General features: G+C 39.2%; 1 protein-coding gene across 1 annotated transcript in view; it reads left to right on the top strand.

Annotated features, from left to right (window-relative positions):
- The first annotated feature begins 1,110 nt into the window (after positions 1–1,110).
- The window catches only part of tox3 (TOX high mobility group box family member 3), a 37,892-nt gene continuing 22,146 nt past the window's right edge, over positions 1,111–16,856 (top strand). The window contains exon 1 of the mRNA XM_086262796.1: positions 1,111–1,933. Coding sequence (XP_086118922.1) covers positions 1,832–1,933 — 102 coding nt within the window. The 5' untranslated portion in view covers positions 1,111–1,831. The remainder of the gene's footprint in view (positions 1,934–16,856) is intronic.

Here is a 16,856-nt window from a genome sequence, read left to right as displayed (position 1 = left end):
TGGACAGTTTGCACTGTTGTAACTTTACAGCTGTGCTTCATTTGTAATGCTAGTAAGTTGTGATTTCACAACCTGCACTTTTAAAACATATTTGCCCAGCGGAGACTCTGTACTGCACTTAAAACATGCTGTAAATAAAAGATTAGTGAAAATATGGTGCTTCCAGCCAATTTTAAACCAAAACTTCCAACTAGTTCAACTTATCTTACCATGGGAATTTAACCAGTTGAAAAGACACTTCACTACTGACAGCAAAAAGCAGTTTTCTGATTGTTTGGGATAAATCTGTAGTTGTTTTGCCTTTTTTCTTTTTCAAGTTGTTTATACCATAATACTAACCAGTTTTAAGAGCTTTACTTGTCTAAAGTAAAGCTATCGAAGTTCATATATGGTGTTGAACAGTTTAGCCCTATTTAAAACCTTGTTAAATGTTTTGAATCCACAGAACCTTCTGCTATTGCTATAATATTTTGTGTAGAAGTTACCAACCAGAAAAAAGTATATTTTGATTATATTTTTTCATCTCTTTTTGCAAGCTTCCAGCTTAGGAAAGGTAAAGTTTTCTTCAATCATTGAACTGTGGATTAATGTCGACCTGGTGTATCATTTTTGTCTACTTATGTATATTGTTCGGTGCCCTGTGACCAGTACCAATATGACTTGAAAATCAAAAACACTTGTCAGTTCTGAAAACATATGTGACAAACTGCCACAGACAGAAACGTGTATAAAATATGCATTAACATGAAATACAGTAGCAGTGGGAGGAAAAGCTTCATAGTGAAAAACTAAACTGAAGGTTAAAATTCGCAGAATCAAGGAAAAACAAACGGGAGAAAAACTGCAGGAGCTATCGTACCTGTTGGCTTTGGCAGAGTAATGCAGAGTAAAAACAGAGTAAGATGTAAAATTACATTTGGATGTAACCTGCCATTCATTATGAAAGTCACCGTTTAAAAGGGCATAAAAAGGTATGCTAAGAAAATATACACATACAGACTCATAATTATGATCAATTATCATATGCCAACATGTCACATGGACTTAAATGCAGTGTTTTCATGGGAGTGGCTTAGTGTGTTTGGGGAGTGGCTGGCTTGTTCACACATTTTGCCTTGTTCATCACTACGACAGGCAGAGCCGAAGGCTGAACGGAGATACTCAGTGTAGTACATCACATTCACTAATTGCACCATCTGTGGAGTGTTGTTCAGCTTGTTGTACAAAACCTGTGTTTAGCAGATGGGCTCGAGCGGCCAGCTAGTTGCTCCTTCCTCAAACTGCTTCACCAACTAGTTTTACAAGTTGGAAAAATAAACTTCTGCGAAACACGGCGGAGGACGCGGGCACGTTTTTGAGCGCTATCCTGACGCGCGGACTTTACTTCGTGGTATTTATTACCACTTTCCTAGAGTTTTCATTTTCCCCTTTCCTTCCCCCTCTCTGCGTCTGAAGGAGGAAAAAGGAGGTGGACCCACGCTCACTCGCCGGTCTCGTGGCTTCTTTGTATACAGCAGCAGCTGTGTGTAAATGCATGGGCACACAGCGTCTGCTGCTCTTTGAGGGACAGCTTCCTGGGCTCAGTCCAGCGTTCATGTGGATTTCCACAGAAATGAAGCGACTGGTGTAAGGTGTAAAAAGAGGAATATCCTAACTTTACCTGTCCCCCTTTCTCTTACCGTAATATCTCGTTTAACCCAACAAAGCTTGGGTCAGTTTCGCCGCCTTTCTTTCTCCATCTATCTGTGCGCTTGGATTGTAAACGGCAGAAACAAATTGAGCTCCGTGCAGAGCAGGCTACAACTACAGCTGCGCGGCTCCCTCACACACCATGGATGTAAGATTTTATCCGACTGCCGGTGGAAATTCTATTCCGGGAGATCCACCAAACCTGGATTTTGCCCACTGTTTGGGCTACTACAACTTCAACAAGGTGAGAAATCCTTCCCGTTTCGCGCCGTAGTGTTGTTTTGTGTTGTGCGATCACGTTGGGACTGGAACCACTAGTACACAGTTTTTAGCTTAATTATTGAAACTCTGACCGATATTAAGTTGATTTAATTAGAATTCCCCTTACTCACTTCCTCCTTCCTTGAATCAGAGTTCTCTTTCCGCCTAATCAGTACTTTCCTCTCTTGCCGCAAACTTTGTTGTTGTTCATTAGGAAAGGAAACGGGAGCACAGGACAAGTGTAGCGGCACAGTGTTACTTTTTGTCCAGCTCAAACCTGCCTCGTCGCACTGCTAAACTCTCACAGACTGATGTGCTCCACAGTCATGGGCGCTGTTGCCTTTAGGGTTCCGTGTTTCTCAACATCCTGTCATTACAGTTCAAATGTGATTTAAACAAAAAAAAGATGTAGGCTGTCAGGTACCTGCTCTTCTTCATGACCGGCCACGTCATGCAGTTAAATAAAATGACAACACGATAAAGAAATGGTTGTTGGTCGTTTGGTTAACTGCTGTGTATTTAACCTCATTTTCAAACCGCCTTCAGTTCATGTTGTTCACTGCATTTGCAAGCAGTTCTTAGAATGAGCTCCAAGTATCATATTCCTCATTAACATTTCAGGGGGAAAAAAGCATGCACAAGCAGAAAGAGGAATGGACAGCTCACTATCTGTTCCGTATGAATCTATTCATTGTCAGCGTTGCGCCGTGTTGTGCACTTATCTTACCCATGGCATCAGTTAAACTCTTGACTGTCATACTGTGCACTACAGTTTTATCTGCCCACTGCCAGGTTGCATGATGTATTTGCATTGTTTACATGTTGATCTGTTCGCTTCCTCGCATTTGTATACAAACGCCACCGTGTCCGAGCTGTGAATAAGAACAAAGCTGAAGTTTAATAACTCTTGCAACTGGAGCTTATGAGGTAAAACACAGTTGATGATTTGTAATGTTTTGTCAGTGATGTAACACGCGCACTGTTAGGCCTGTGATCAGTCACTAACTTGACTCTCTTGTATAACAGCAGGAGAGAACATCATTGTGGCAGTCAAAAAGAACAGTTTTTTTATGAAGTTTAAACAATGATACCCCCCCCCCCCCCCCACCCCCAAACACACACAGACACACATGCACACTTAGACACGACACACTACCCCCCTCTCAAATTATTCAGCCCCGTAATGCAGCTCTATTTGCAATCTGATGCTGCTTAAAACAGTTACCAGGTTTGTCTCAGTGTTTCATCAGCTCTTTGTCATTTGGCCAAGTTGTCATATGTGCCCAATTTCATCATGTCTTCATCAGCCTCAAGAAACTTTAACCACATTGCTTTGAATTGGTGTAAAAGTTGAAGTGCGATTTTATTCCTGCTCATAAAATCCCCGGGTCAAGTGAAATTTTCCATCTGTAACAGTAATTGGCCACAATGCAAAAGGAGGCATAGAGTGAGAGAGAGGGTGGTGAGAAGGTGCTTATCCAGTATCTCTACCAGTTACGTTGGAAAGAGGAAGAGAGAGAGAGAGTACAAAGCATGCATTTCATGCTAATTACAATGCCTTTCCACTGTGAACAAATAGGCTCTTTTGCATGCATCTTTCAAATAAGCCTCCAATTTATTTGAATCGGCTTGCTGAAAGGTAGCACAATGCAGAGCGGTTAGTCATCTAAAAGATGTGGCATGCTTACAAGTCACAGAGCTGAAGCATTACTTCTTTAATCTATTTATAAGCTGTCACAGCACCTTTTGCGAGCAGCCAAACTTTCACTAGATTGACAGTTTTGATTTGAAAACAGGCAATACCCACTCAAAATGCTGGTGCAGGAAATGTTCAATTTTAATGACAAGAGAGACAGAAGGGCCCAGAGGCACTTTCAAACATCAGAGATTCTTTTAAATTTACAGAAAAATCCAAACGAGTGGCACAAACTTAATTAGGTGCTGCAGTCATGACTAATGAAGCTGCCATTTCTTTCCCTTTTTTTGGCACAGAGATGAAGGTGCTGAGGAGAAACATGCCACAACTTCACAAAGCTGAATAATTCTCATATAAAATCTATTTTGTGAGAAAAATTCCCTTGTTGCAGTTTGGAGAAATTAAACACGGTTTCTCTATTGAAACTGAAATTGTAAAGGCTTATTTCTGTGGGTTATAAACATTGACTACAGCGTGTGCAGGGTGAGTGACGAGGCTGTCACAGTGGGGTCTATTTCTCTTAAACTACCTTGACTCGAGGGTGAACACGGAACAGGTATGCTCAAGGGCAAAAACACCAAGGCTCCTACTTTTACTGATTGGTTGTTACTTCAGGTAGCGTTGTTTTCAATTTATCTGATAATGACTATTGGTTTTCCTGGCTCTTTGGATTCTTCTAACAACACCAGGTTGTAGTCGGTAAAATTTATAAAAGTTCCCTTTTGAAGTTTGATAAACTTTTTAAATCTGTGTATGAGCTCGTACATATATATGCACTTATTTATTATTCAAAGAGATTTCAGTGATGCAACATGGTTAAGGCTGCTTGTTTTCTCTAGGCAAGCTCCTCAGTCAGGCACAACATAAACCAAAGACAAAGAGCTGTTTGGATTTAACTAGTTTTGGTATTTGTAAAAGTCAAATGTGATTGAGTTTAATGGTTTCTTGAAAGAGACCCTCTGTTATAGCCATATTTATTGCCATCTGGTCTTTTTTTCCTAAAGGTTTAATAATGTTTCAGATACAGTATCCATTTAGTGTGGGCTTTCATTACCTCCAGGCGCCAAGAAATCACCAACAGATGTTAATACAAACTCCTCACCTGCACTGGTGCTAACACTGAAGGTTTATTTGGAAAACTAATACCAGCACCACTGAGACATTATAATTCATTGCAGTTGAGAATTGACCATACATTGGAGTATTTTAATGGCAGTATAGCAGAGGGATGTAGATAAACACATTGCTATGAGATTCTGTAGCCTTTGTACATGACAAAAGCTACAGAAGGGGGGGAAGTCTTGCAGGATCTCTGCTGTGTTGCTGTGTAGTGCTGTTAAGAGACATACAACAGTTTGTGCTTAATGAAGCATTTTAAAAGGAAAGGGCAAACTATAATTAAACATCTTAGAAATTTGTGACTAGGCTTTTTTTTAATAATGTTGTCAGCATTTTAACAATTTATATATTCAAAAATCATATTTGCTGACTGTGTCTGGGGAAAAAAAAAATCCAAACTGTAGACATGTTTCATCAACCAATTAACTTGCAAAGGTAACAAACTGATTACTGATTAAGGCAGGGTTAATAGTTTGGCGGTTGCACTGTACACTGATTTTTAGATGCACATGCTGTGTTTGCTGTTGCATGAAACCACAGACTATTAACAACAGGTAGTGCCAAATCAACTTGGACTCAGTTGTTAAGGATTACAGCCTTATGTGCAGCATAATAAGTCTTTTCTGAGAAATGATCTTGATGACAAATCCTCTTTAGCTACACATGCTTTATTTTGTTGTTTTTCGACCACATATTGATAAAGGACTCTGGATAATTTGTTTATTGTCGGCTTTGTATTTTATCATCCATAAGCTATAATATGACAGACTAGCTCTGCTGTTATTCCCTGATTAGAAAGTTCTTCAAGACCCAAAATGATGCACTTCTTAAAGGATTTTACTGAGCGGGGGAAATGGGCCGTAGGCCATGAACTACTGACACATGCATATGTAAGGAAACCAGGAACAACACAGATTTTAAGGTCTGGAGGAAGTGAATTAATGTAGCTTCACATTAGCTAACCCCTGGGCAATAACCTCTTTTGTCCAAAGCATAGTACGTCAGGTTTCTTTTGTCTCTGCTGTCACTTAAGCTCCAGCGGGAGGGAAGGGGTTAACTCTCTTAACCAGGGGGCCTTGTGCATCTCTCCAGTGTACACAGCTGGTGCCATTTCATCACACACATTCTAAACATATCCAAACACAACTTTAAATGTGTGTGTGCGGTAATGCCGTGTGTGCGTGTCTTGGGGAGGGGCAGGGAGGCTGTCTGCTTTGTCAAACTCAACACTTGATGGATATGACTCCAAGGTGCATGTTAAATGTTTAAATGTCCAAGAAGTGAATAGCTGATGTGTTTTGCTGAGTCCTTTAATTGTAGCTTGTCAGGAGATGTAGTTCAGCAGATTTATTAAACACCTAATTTTCCCAGTGAGACAAGAGAGTGTTATTTTTAGTTTGTTCTACACGAAGACGCACTGTGCACTTGGAGCTCCTGTCTGTAAGAATGACTGCTATATGTGGCAGACGGCACTACACGTATTTTGTAAATGCCCAGCTCCATTTTCTGCATGCCATTTCTTCTGAGCAACATTAATGGTTGTTGCTTTGATCCCACAAGCATTCTGCAACTGTATGACAATCTGATCCAACAGAGTGGAAAACATAACATCAGGTTGTCCACTTTGTTTACGAGGTGGATGTGACAAATCCTCCAGCTCTGAAATCTTCAACAGACATAGACCATTACCCAGATCAGCACTCGTAAAGACCTTCTGTAATCTTGCCATCACTGCTCATAAATCCACTTCATTACATCTCCTTGTGCATTACTCAGTGTGGTTCATTTAGGCAGACCTCACACCATGAAGTTATTTCCCAACTGGTTGATTTGCAAACCATAAGGCACCATTCTATAGACAAGAACCATCTTGCTGTGCTGATTTGGTCTTGATGTAATCTCATGTCCAATGAAAAATAGGGGAAACCACATTAAAAGCAAAAAAGAAATCATGCTTGGATATGGAGTGTCTTAGTGCTGTAGGCTTTCCTTGTGCGTATAGTTTCACCTCAAGGATCCACTCCACTGTTGTCTGTCCTCGCCCTGCTTAATAAAATGACAAATTCTCCCTTTTGACTATGTGTAGCTATGTGGCTGTTTCAAAAACATCTCTTCCAGTGGTATAAAGAGAACAGATGCACAGTGTTGTCATGTAAACAACATCACTACACCGTTCAAATCATGAATCATAACAAAAGATTATGGTAAGTTATTACAGAAGAGTTGTTGTTTTTCTTTTCAGTGTTTTAAGGACTTTCTGGATAAATCAACACTTGTTCTCATTTGGATAGCTTTAAAAAAAGTAAATTAACATCATTTAGATCTTTAAGTTCTTAGTTACATGTGGAGCCGTGTTATGACTTTTCTCAAATATCTAATTAGTTAATGCATCATTAAAGTTCAAATGAAAAAATGACAGTAATAATTTCACTGCTGACTTCATTAAAACATATCGTTAGCTTCATAGCATAAGTGCCTAAGTCATTGACTTAGTCAAATGACTTAGGCAATTATGCTATGAAGCTAACGATATGTTGAAATTGTATGGCAAAGCATTAGCATGAGCTGAGCTCACTTAAAAAGCACCCATAACTCAAGAGATACACCAAAAGATGGAACTCATCTAGACCACAGAGTTCCCTATAAAAGTGGAGAAGATGACATTGTCCAGGTCAGCGAGGGGGTTGAGATTTAGCTTTAGGGTTTGATGTCTTAAGATAAGACTGAGAGTTTACTCAAATACCAAACAGAGTTGGCGTACAAGAGGTTTGTTAAGCTGTGACATGAGGAGGTACGCAATATGTACGTTTTTTTTAGTTTCAAAACAATAAGTTAAATGATTGACAGTGTGGAAAAATTAATGGTTGTGAGGTTATGTCAAAGGTGTCTGTGTCATTGCAGAGGTTGTCTGAAGCGCAAAGTAGCACTCACCCAAATCCTCATGGGATTGTAGTCTGTAATCCCGAGGTACAGCACTACAAGATCATATTTTTTATTGAATGGTGTCTATGATTCTTGTTGATCATATGACAGGAAATTAATGAAATGGTAAATGGTTTTTGAAAAGAAGGATTAACTAAGAGGTTTTGTGTTAGCATATGTTACCAATAGCATGGTTCCTTGCACACATGTTGTTGTGTACAATTCTTAAACGACACCAACCTCTTCTAGTGTAATGCACCTTTAAGTTATGTAAGGCCAAAGATATCATTAACCTTCAGAAGTTCTATTGAATGAGTCAATGCTGTGCCCATTTTTGTTCAAGACAGAGCCCCTTAAGAGAGATTTTTCCACTATGATCAACTGTTTTAATCTGGTTTTGGCTCACTACATTTTTGACAGCTTCAACCTTGTTGACTTATTAAAAGGAGGAAGAAGAACCCCCTGTGCTCCAGAAAACAGTTTCTAACCATGAATTAAGCAGTTTCAAAAGGACCAGTCAATCACTTCTGGTTGGCTGATTCAATAAGTGTTGTGTCCCTTTAGTGGTTAGCCTCGCTGTTAAGACGCATTCATTTTTAAAGCTTTCCAGAGAGGCAGCCATTCCATGTTTCATAGATCTAATGTCCAATTCTCTTAATGGGCTCACAGACTGTATCAAAACATTCTGCAGTTTTCCTTTTAACTTGACTTGCTTGACTTAAGCCTTTGGCTCTTTATCAAGTGCACAGGCCACTGATGGATGTCTCATACAGTTATGGGTAATATTTTCTTAGCAGTGCAGGTTGAATTTATCGCTTCTGTTTTCACATTTAGACTTTATTCTTTCAGCTTTTCCTAATTTCTGCATCTAAATGACCTTTGAGTTAGATAAATACTGAAAACTATTCAAAATTGAGATATTTTACTGAAAGGCATAAACGCTGGTTGGGGGTTGAATTTGTTATATGCTTCAGTTTGCTTTAACCGTTAAACCGAAACCAGCCTCGTCATAGGTATTATTATTCATGATCCCAACCTTTGTTCATATATCAGGTTGAGTGTGAATTTCTCTCTCATTACAGGGCTATGAGCTGCAGGTGTGTAGTATTACTTGTTACACAGTGTGATTAATCCTCCCTTTTTTCTGCTGCCCCCCTCCTACATCACACATTCCCATAATGCAGCTTGTTACCAGGTTGCACTAAAAGGACTGACAATAGTAGCAGGTGTGCAAATATCCCTTAGACCCGTTGGACAAAGAGCTTAAATAATGTAGGTAAATAAAACTTTTGTTTGAATGGCGAAATGGATGGCATGTTTTCAAGCAGAACTGCATCAGAGTTCAAGGAAGACTAACTTGAAAGAAAACCTGTTTATCATGCAGGAAACGATGAAAGCACTCCTTTAAAAATAAAAAATTAGATGTATTTGACACTTTCTGGTAAAATTTATAACCTTGATTACCGTTTTGTCCCCTGTTTACACGATGTCTCAAACAAAGTGTGAGTCAGTTAGATGATATTTTCTTTTCATATAATAACTACCATAGCAGGAATACTGCTGCCTACAGACCTGTGTTACCCCTTGAACAAGAGTTTTAATAGTCCCCAGAGTTAAAAAAAAATCTGCTATCTCAACCTGCAGCACCTTGATTCAATCTTCTATAAACATACTTAAGACTGATAGGAGTCCTCTGATATGACTACTGTGGGGTTTTTTTTTTTGTCATCGTTATTCAGTTGCAGTGAATCAAGCTCTTGTTACACAGCGCTGATTGCTCGAGGATTGTCTTTTTCTTTTTAGTCCCTAAGGGGAGTGAAACAGCTCTTCTTAAATGTTTGCCCTTTAATATCTCTTTCATACCTTGGTTTGTCAGAAATGTCTTTGTATCCATTTCTTTAACAAGGCCACAGGAATTCAACAACAATAACTTGTATTTCAGCTGTCTGTTTTGCCATCACTCTCTTTATTTCTGCGCAGACCCGACCTGAAGAATGAGACACGGCACACTGAACTTTTTCAATATTGATCTAAGATGATAATCTTTTCCTCGCCCTCAACCAACAGCTTTTTTTATGGCTCCCATAAATCCAGAAAGATTTTAATCTCTATTTGTCAGGAGTAAATCCTGTGGGGAACTCAAATTAAAAATATTCAGCATTTAAAAATAAAAAACAAAATAGGAAAAAAAACCTCTTGTCTTCCGTCTGACATTAAGCTTTTGGTTATAATTGCCCATCAGCTGTCCTCATTTGAATAAACAGCTCTCAACATGTTACTGAAATAACACTGCTTTGAGAATTCTTCCAAGAGATTTTCTATTTGATGAAAATCATGCAGTATTCATGAATCTATCTAGTTTTTATTCAGTTCCACAATAAAAAGGAACAATGGACACAGCCTCAGTAAAAGCTCCGACCACATAATAAAGGTCCATTCTCCAGAAACCTCAATTGCGGGATTATGAATGGAGGCCATGAAATTCTTGAGTCAACTTCTGATATTTCTGAGGTGAAATTGAGGCTCATTCACAGTATGTCCTTGTTTACTGTCATGTGCATGTATGTTTCTGCTGGCTTGTGAGCTCTTGCATGTGGTCGTAGTGTGGGATGGCAGAGGTAGAAACAAGATCAAGGTCTGTGAGGCCTTTACATTGGCCAGGGCTTTCCTTCTGCGGACAGCCACTGACAATTCATTTAAATGACATTCCTTCCAAGGAAACTGATCGAGTTTCTAATCTGTGGTGGTTCTGACTCAATAGTGTAACTTTTCAAATACCTGCACAACCTTGGAAAACATTTTTTTAAGGAGTTCCAATATTATTTTTCTCCCCCGCTGATAAACAAGAAGAGAAACTGAATGATTACAATGTTTCCAAAGCATTACAGGCATCTGATTAAAGTGTTAGGTTGGAGTTAGCCAAGGTTAACCGTCCATAATGAAACACTTTGAAAATAATGATACGCTGCATGGTTTTATGAAGGCTTGTGGCTGCTCAGCTCAGCAGTGGTGACCTTCAGCAGTTCCACGAGCTAATCGTGGCAATCCCACAGCACCCCTGTAGTTTTGAGAGTCCATTAGCTTCTGATATGCATCCAGGAGAGCAGAGCTTGCACAAGGTCTTCCTCTTAAACCATCCTTGTGTCACTGAGGTGCCTGGCCAACTTCCCTTTCAAGTGACACCGAGAGATTTGTCGTCAGCTCCCACTTTGATTTGAATGCGGCTGTTAATATTTTATGGGTTTATTGTTTTGCCTTGTGCATTAATGCATAAGACTATGGTGTCAAATTCTCCTATATCCCCAAGTCTGAGAGGTTTATCAGTAATTGGCACTTCTACTAAATGTTCTCGAGCTGTTGTTAATTGCTTGTTTAACAGCCAGTAAATTCTGTTTGAATAGTGTTGCTGTTGAAATAGCATTGCATCGGGTTCTGCAAATAAGTATTTTTGCTGATTTGTACCATTTTCTGCTGTGTGGGTGGGGTGGGTAGAGTGGGATGCATGTAAATTGCTGCATTATTCTGCTGGCATGCTTGACAATCAGGCAAATTCCTAACAGCTTTAGTTGATTTAACATTCAATTTCAATCAAACATGTACGAACATGCACCCAGCTTGTAGCATGATACTCGGTTTAGTCAGTCCTAACATAGCTGTTGACAGGTAAAGGGACAACGATGTGTTCATCTTTTAGTGTTGGAATCCACAATAATGCATTCCCAACAGGAACTAATTAACAAATAAGAATAATTGCCCAGTTCTTTCATTCATCACCACAGTCTCTCATAACATGCAAGCTTCAAGCAGGAACAACAAAGTAGTACATAAATCAAAGTAGTTTCCTTTGCCAAGCCAGAACCCCCTGGGAGGTACCTTGGTGCTTAATTAAAATCCAGAAGGATCATGTTTTAAGTGTAGGTGAGCGAGCACTGAATAACAATGACAAACCATGCCCCAGAGCATTAGTGGTGTGTTTTTGAAAAAGAATAACAACATCTTTTTCTTTTTTTCCCCCTGTAGAAAATAAATGAGATTTAATGTGAAAGAAGAAAGCTGTTTTCAGTACGTTTTGGCACACGGATATTTGTAAATGTAGCCTTGTCTCCAGAACCGGACAAAATCAGGATTGACATATTAATGTTATAATTAAGCATACAGAATTAAAATGAAACGGCTCATTGTTACACATTTGATGTTCTTTCTTTCTGCGCACTGTTTCCTATTCCTGATTTTGGTTTGCGAGTCCTCACATGTATAAACCAACTGCAGAATATAAAGGTGCACTTGGGAAATTGTCACTACAATATCTGTATTGGAACATAGAGATTTATGTCAAATGGATGGTCACAGTGGCAGACCTTCAGGCTATTGTTGTCCCTGATCTTTGAGGTTACAGATCTGATGTTTCTGCACTCTCTGCCCTTCAACCAGTGATACAGTGGGAAATGATTAAATCCACACAATGTGGAGTCACATTTTAAACAGATGACGATCAGAATATAAACTGTCCTACATACATGCTGTTTCTGCAAGCGTTATAACTCTGATGTTCACTGGCTCCCAGGAAAGGCTAAAAAAGGAAAAGTACATTTCAAAAGGGAATGTGTAGTTATCAGGAGAAGAAAAACTCTCCCAAGTCAAATCCGCTCAATTACAGAGCTCTGGAGAGCTATCCCCAAGCAGCCCTTCCATTGGCTAATCAGTCACAGCAAATTGTAGTGGTGAATATTTCAGACTCGACATATTTGAATAAAGCCATCATGATTATTTCACTGTTGTACAGTACTCTCGAATAATTTTCACAGCCTTCAGCTGGGGCCAGCATAAACTGCATAACTCCTGATTTTTTTCTTTTCTTTTTTTTAAAAAGCAAGGGAAAAGTCAAGGGAGAAAAGCAGACACAAGGGCTGTCAGTCAATGTGGCAAGCTAATTGGGTCGATCTCTTTAGCGAAAGATGAATGAAGAGATTAACTCTCCCTATGTGTCCAGTGAATCTCCCCCTCTGGCTCCAGGTAAATTAGCCGATGACAAGTTGACAGTGGGATTTCTGTTCCGCACTCCTGCTTAAACCTGTAGTCGGTAGTTTACAGCATGGCGCCCCCTGTTGAAATCACTGATTTTTCTCATCACAGGCTTTGTTTATATATTGATTAATTGGATCGGTGGAATTTATCTTTCTAGGTTTGTTACACGACTACTCCAGAGTGGGTTTTCATATACATGTCGGCCATTTACATTTAGCTGCTCTTCACCTCTGCAAGATATCACATATAGAGATGATCTCTATGGACTGTAGTGTTTATATTTACACTGGCAGAGGATTGGTGATGGGTCAAACAAACCTAATGAAGATAAATGAAGAGTGATGGGAGAACATGTGCGCGGAAAGGTGCGAGTTCAGAGTAGATTGTCGTGCTGTCATTTATTTTAGTGGAAGAACTCAGCATGGTCCTAAAATAGAGGGCAAGGCTCAAATACAGAAAATGCCAGTGACCCCCCCCCCCCCCCTTCCCCCCCCCCCCCCCCCCCTTAGCCGCCTGCACTGAAATTAGATAAAAATAGCTCAAAGGGAGTTGTTGTCAAAGCAGAAAATAAGCATACCTGTACAGGGAGGATTTTTACAGGTATAATGTATATGATTATTTTCTCTTGTGTGATACCATCGTTAGGGAAATTAAGTCCAGATATGGTTGCTTTTGATTGGCCACAGACTGACAAGTCTTATTAAACAAATGCTTTTGCATTAGTTTTTGTTTAAAAAAAAAATGTGTAAACACTTTCCTAACTTATCTTCTCCATTTAAAAAAAAAAAAAAAAAAAAAAAAAAAAAAATGCCACTTCCACACAAAGCAGACCTCTAGGTTTTTCATACGCCTTTGATCTCCAACCTGTCTTTTTACACCGAGGAGAGGAATAACTTTTGCATTATGACTAAAAGATGTGTAATGTGTCTTTGTTCCGAATCTTTTTAAATGTCAGTGCAATGATACGGAATCAAAGTTGAGGCTTAGTGTTTGTAATTATTCAAAGCTGGTATCTTAATCTCACGCTGCTTTTGAAGTAGGAAATGTTAAAGTGACATTTTGAGTTTAAATACTGTTAAAAACACTAGTGAAGCACTTAGCCTGATGGTGGCTGTCACAAGAAAAACAATGTCTGCGACTCAACAGCTGTCAGGTTTGCTAATGATGTCCTGGTGTGCTGTCAATCTAGCAGATGAACGGACAATAGTATGCCAAGGAGAAAATGCTTGAAACAGCTAATTGCTTCTAAGAGCTCACTCAACCATTCTGTAACTACTATGTGTTCACAGATGTCTTTTCCAGCTGCTATTTCATTATGGAACTCAAAGACATTACAGAAGCAATGTACTGGCTTTCTTTATGAGCCTGTGTTGTTGCACATCAAGTCTTAATGATTATAGATACATTATTGCAACCACAGGTGGAAGAAAATAACAGAGCACGGCATCTATATTAGTGCATTTTCATTATTTTACCTAATTTGCTCTCATCATTCCGTTAATCTCTGCCAACTTGTTGATTGTCAGTTTGGAGACGCATTTCTGGAGAGGAGCCCGAGAGTATTTGCAGCCGGACCTCTGTCAGTAGCGCCAAGCAACACAGCCACAAATTGGAATGTGGTACAGTTCTGGGAAAGCAGCCAAGATTTAAATTAGACAATAACCTCTGCTCTCTCTATATTGCCTCTCTTTTCCAGCTGCAGGCCTAGCCATTTGTTTAATACAGTCAGCCCTGTAGTATATAATAGACTGATATACGAGTCACTGCTCAGCAGTTTGTGCTTTTCAGATTTATAGAGATTGAACAACTGGCTGGTTTGTGCATACTGGTCTTCTGCTAAGAATAACAGAAAAGACACAGGTTGCATACATGAAGATTTTAATGGGCTTGAGAATTATGATGAAAAATGGGACTAACCCTCCAGTTTACTATTTGCTGTTAATGCCTTTTTGTAAACATTTCTCAAAAGAAAGAAATAGATTTTATATTTGATAGCTTTAAATACTGTTAAACTGGGCTAATTACTTGATAACATTGCTCAAAAACACGCTATAGAATACATTAGGCTTTTAATGGACTGAATAGTTTGATGTTAATGCTCTCACCACTTTAGGCTTTTACATCATTTTATATCCAACATTAGCAGATAAGAAATAGAGGATTGTTTTGAGTCCAGCACTAAAAGCTCTTGACTGTGCACATTCCCAGAGCCATTCATAATGATTGTATTAGTCAGTAACAGCACACAGGGAATTTAAAAAAAAAAAAGAAAGGGAAAAAAGTGTCTGTGCTCCACTCCCTGCAGCTTTCAGTGGATCTTTATGTGAAGTCCTAGTGACAAAGCCATTTGACAAATCAGGAAAAAAGTACAACCATTAGTGCCATCAGAAGCAAACCTGTTTCCACTGGCACAAAACTGTTCTTCTACTTTTTGACATTTGACCATTTAAAAAAAAAAAAAAAAATACTATTAGCTTCTTTAACCTGATAGCACTCTTGTGCTCTGAAGTAGAAGAATGGCAAGCAGAACAGGACAAGCTTAGGTTAAAATCCACACCCTGATACCATCTTGAGTTGGAGTTGCATCAAAGCGGCTGAAAGTAAACAGCCTTGAGACATGGCTTAGGAGTAAAAGCAAGACAACACCAACAAGACAAGCCTCTCTCATGTTACTTCCTCAAGAGCGGTGTGTCCATGCAACAGCAGCAATTGTGAGAAAGCTACACCATGTTTCTGAGGCCCTCTCCATTGCCTAAGCTCCTTTGTGGCTGTGGGCCAATGGCTTTGCACCCCGCCAAATCAAAGATGGAACCCCATTTAGCTCGCGCTTTCTTTTAGGATTTGCTCTTGAGAGTACATAGCAGACTCAACAGCCAGGGAAAAAATGGGATGTTGGATGTTGACCTGCATACTATTGAGGCTGCTGAGCTCAGTCCATTATGACAAATCCTGAGACCATCTTTGTTTTGGCAACATTTGCAAGTCTTAGGCCTCAGAGAAAACAGTAGCCATGGAGAACCTCTGTGTGCTTTTAGGTCTACTGTGTAACTAGTGCAGTGATATTAGCAGCGACTATGCTATAAAATTAGTCCAGCTACATTTGCTGTAAATTACACTTAAAAGTCCACATTTACACAAGAAAGCAGAAGTCTTAGAAGTTTATATTTTAAAGCGACTGGCTACGTTTATAATATAAAATAAGAGTAACAAGGACTAATTTTAGTCATGTAGGCATTGCTGCTCTAACATAGGCCATTTCAGTCAGTCTACCCTTTAGTCCAGACTAGATTAGCTCAACAGGATGCGGGACGGAGTACTGTTAAATTTTGTATCCTACATACATCCATAGATTCATGATTCCCAATAGTAACAACAGTTTTGCACCAGATTTTCCTTTGTTTTATGACCCATTTCTGATCCCATTTCTATTAGCCGTGACAACTATGTGTATAGTACTCATTAGCAAATGTTAGCATGCTAACACACTAAACTGAGATGACATTTTCTATAATTATTTTACATTACCTGCTAAAGATGTGTTGATGCCTGACATCTCAAAGCAACTGTGCATAAATACAACCTGACAGATCTACTATCTAATAAAGCACTGTACTCTTAGCATAGCGGTTACCAAATCCTATTAATTTAGTGAGCCCATAATTCAAGGTAGAGTGGATTGTCCACTAATTGCAGGGTTGGAGATTTGATCCTTGGTCTCCTTACATGACCAAGTGCAGGACACTGAGCACCCAGTTCCTTCTAATAGTAGGTATGCATGGCAGCTGCACTGCCTTTGATTTGTTGTTCGTGTGTCTGAGAGAGGGAGAGAGAGCATAGGTGAACGACAAACACATTGTAAAGTCTTTTTGTGGAATCTGTATTTAGTAGCAGTTATTTTATTTGGAAAAATGTAAATTTCAATGTGAAATCGGTAATTCACATTGTCACTTGATCTGTTAGCCATTATAAAAATGTGGTTGAGGTCAAATGTGTTCTTAAAAAAAATAAAAAAAATAAAAATAAACAGATGCAGTATATGCCAGATGTTTGCTTTTAGTCATTGACAACTTTTCTGCCTGACTTTACAAATGCTGTTTCACTCTGGTCTTTTTGTGTCTCCGTGTTATCGCTCTCATACACCGTG

This window comes from Aulonocara sp. 'chitande type north' Nkhata Bay, linkage group LG1, assembly GCF_057382095.1.
Source record: "Aulonocara sp. 'chitande type north' Nkhata Bay isolate Kocher_YH1m ecotype deep benthic linkage group LG1, A_spYH_male_GT1.1, whole genome shotgun sequence".
Classification (NCBI taxonomy): Eukaryota; Metazoa; Chordata; class Actinopteri; order Cichliformes; family Cichlidae; genus Aulonocara; species Aulonocara sp. 'chitande type north' Nkhata Bay.
Note: the sequence above shows the minus strand (reverse complement) of the source record. Positions and strands in the feature narration are given on the sequence as shown.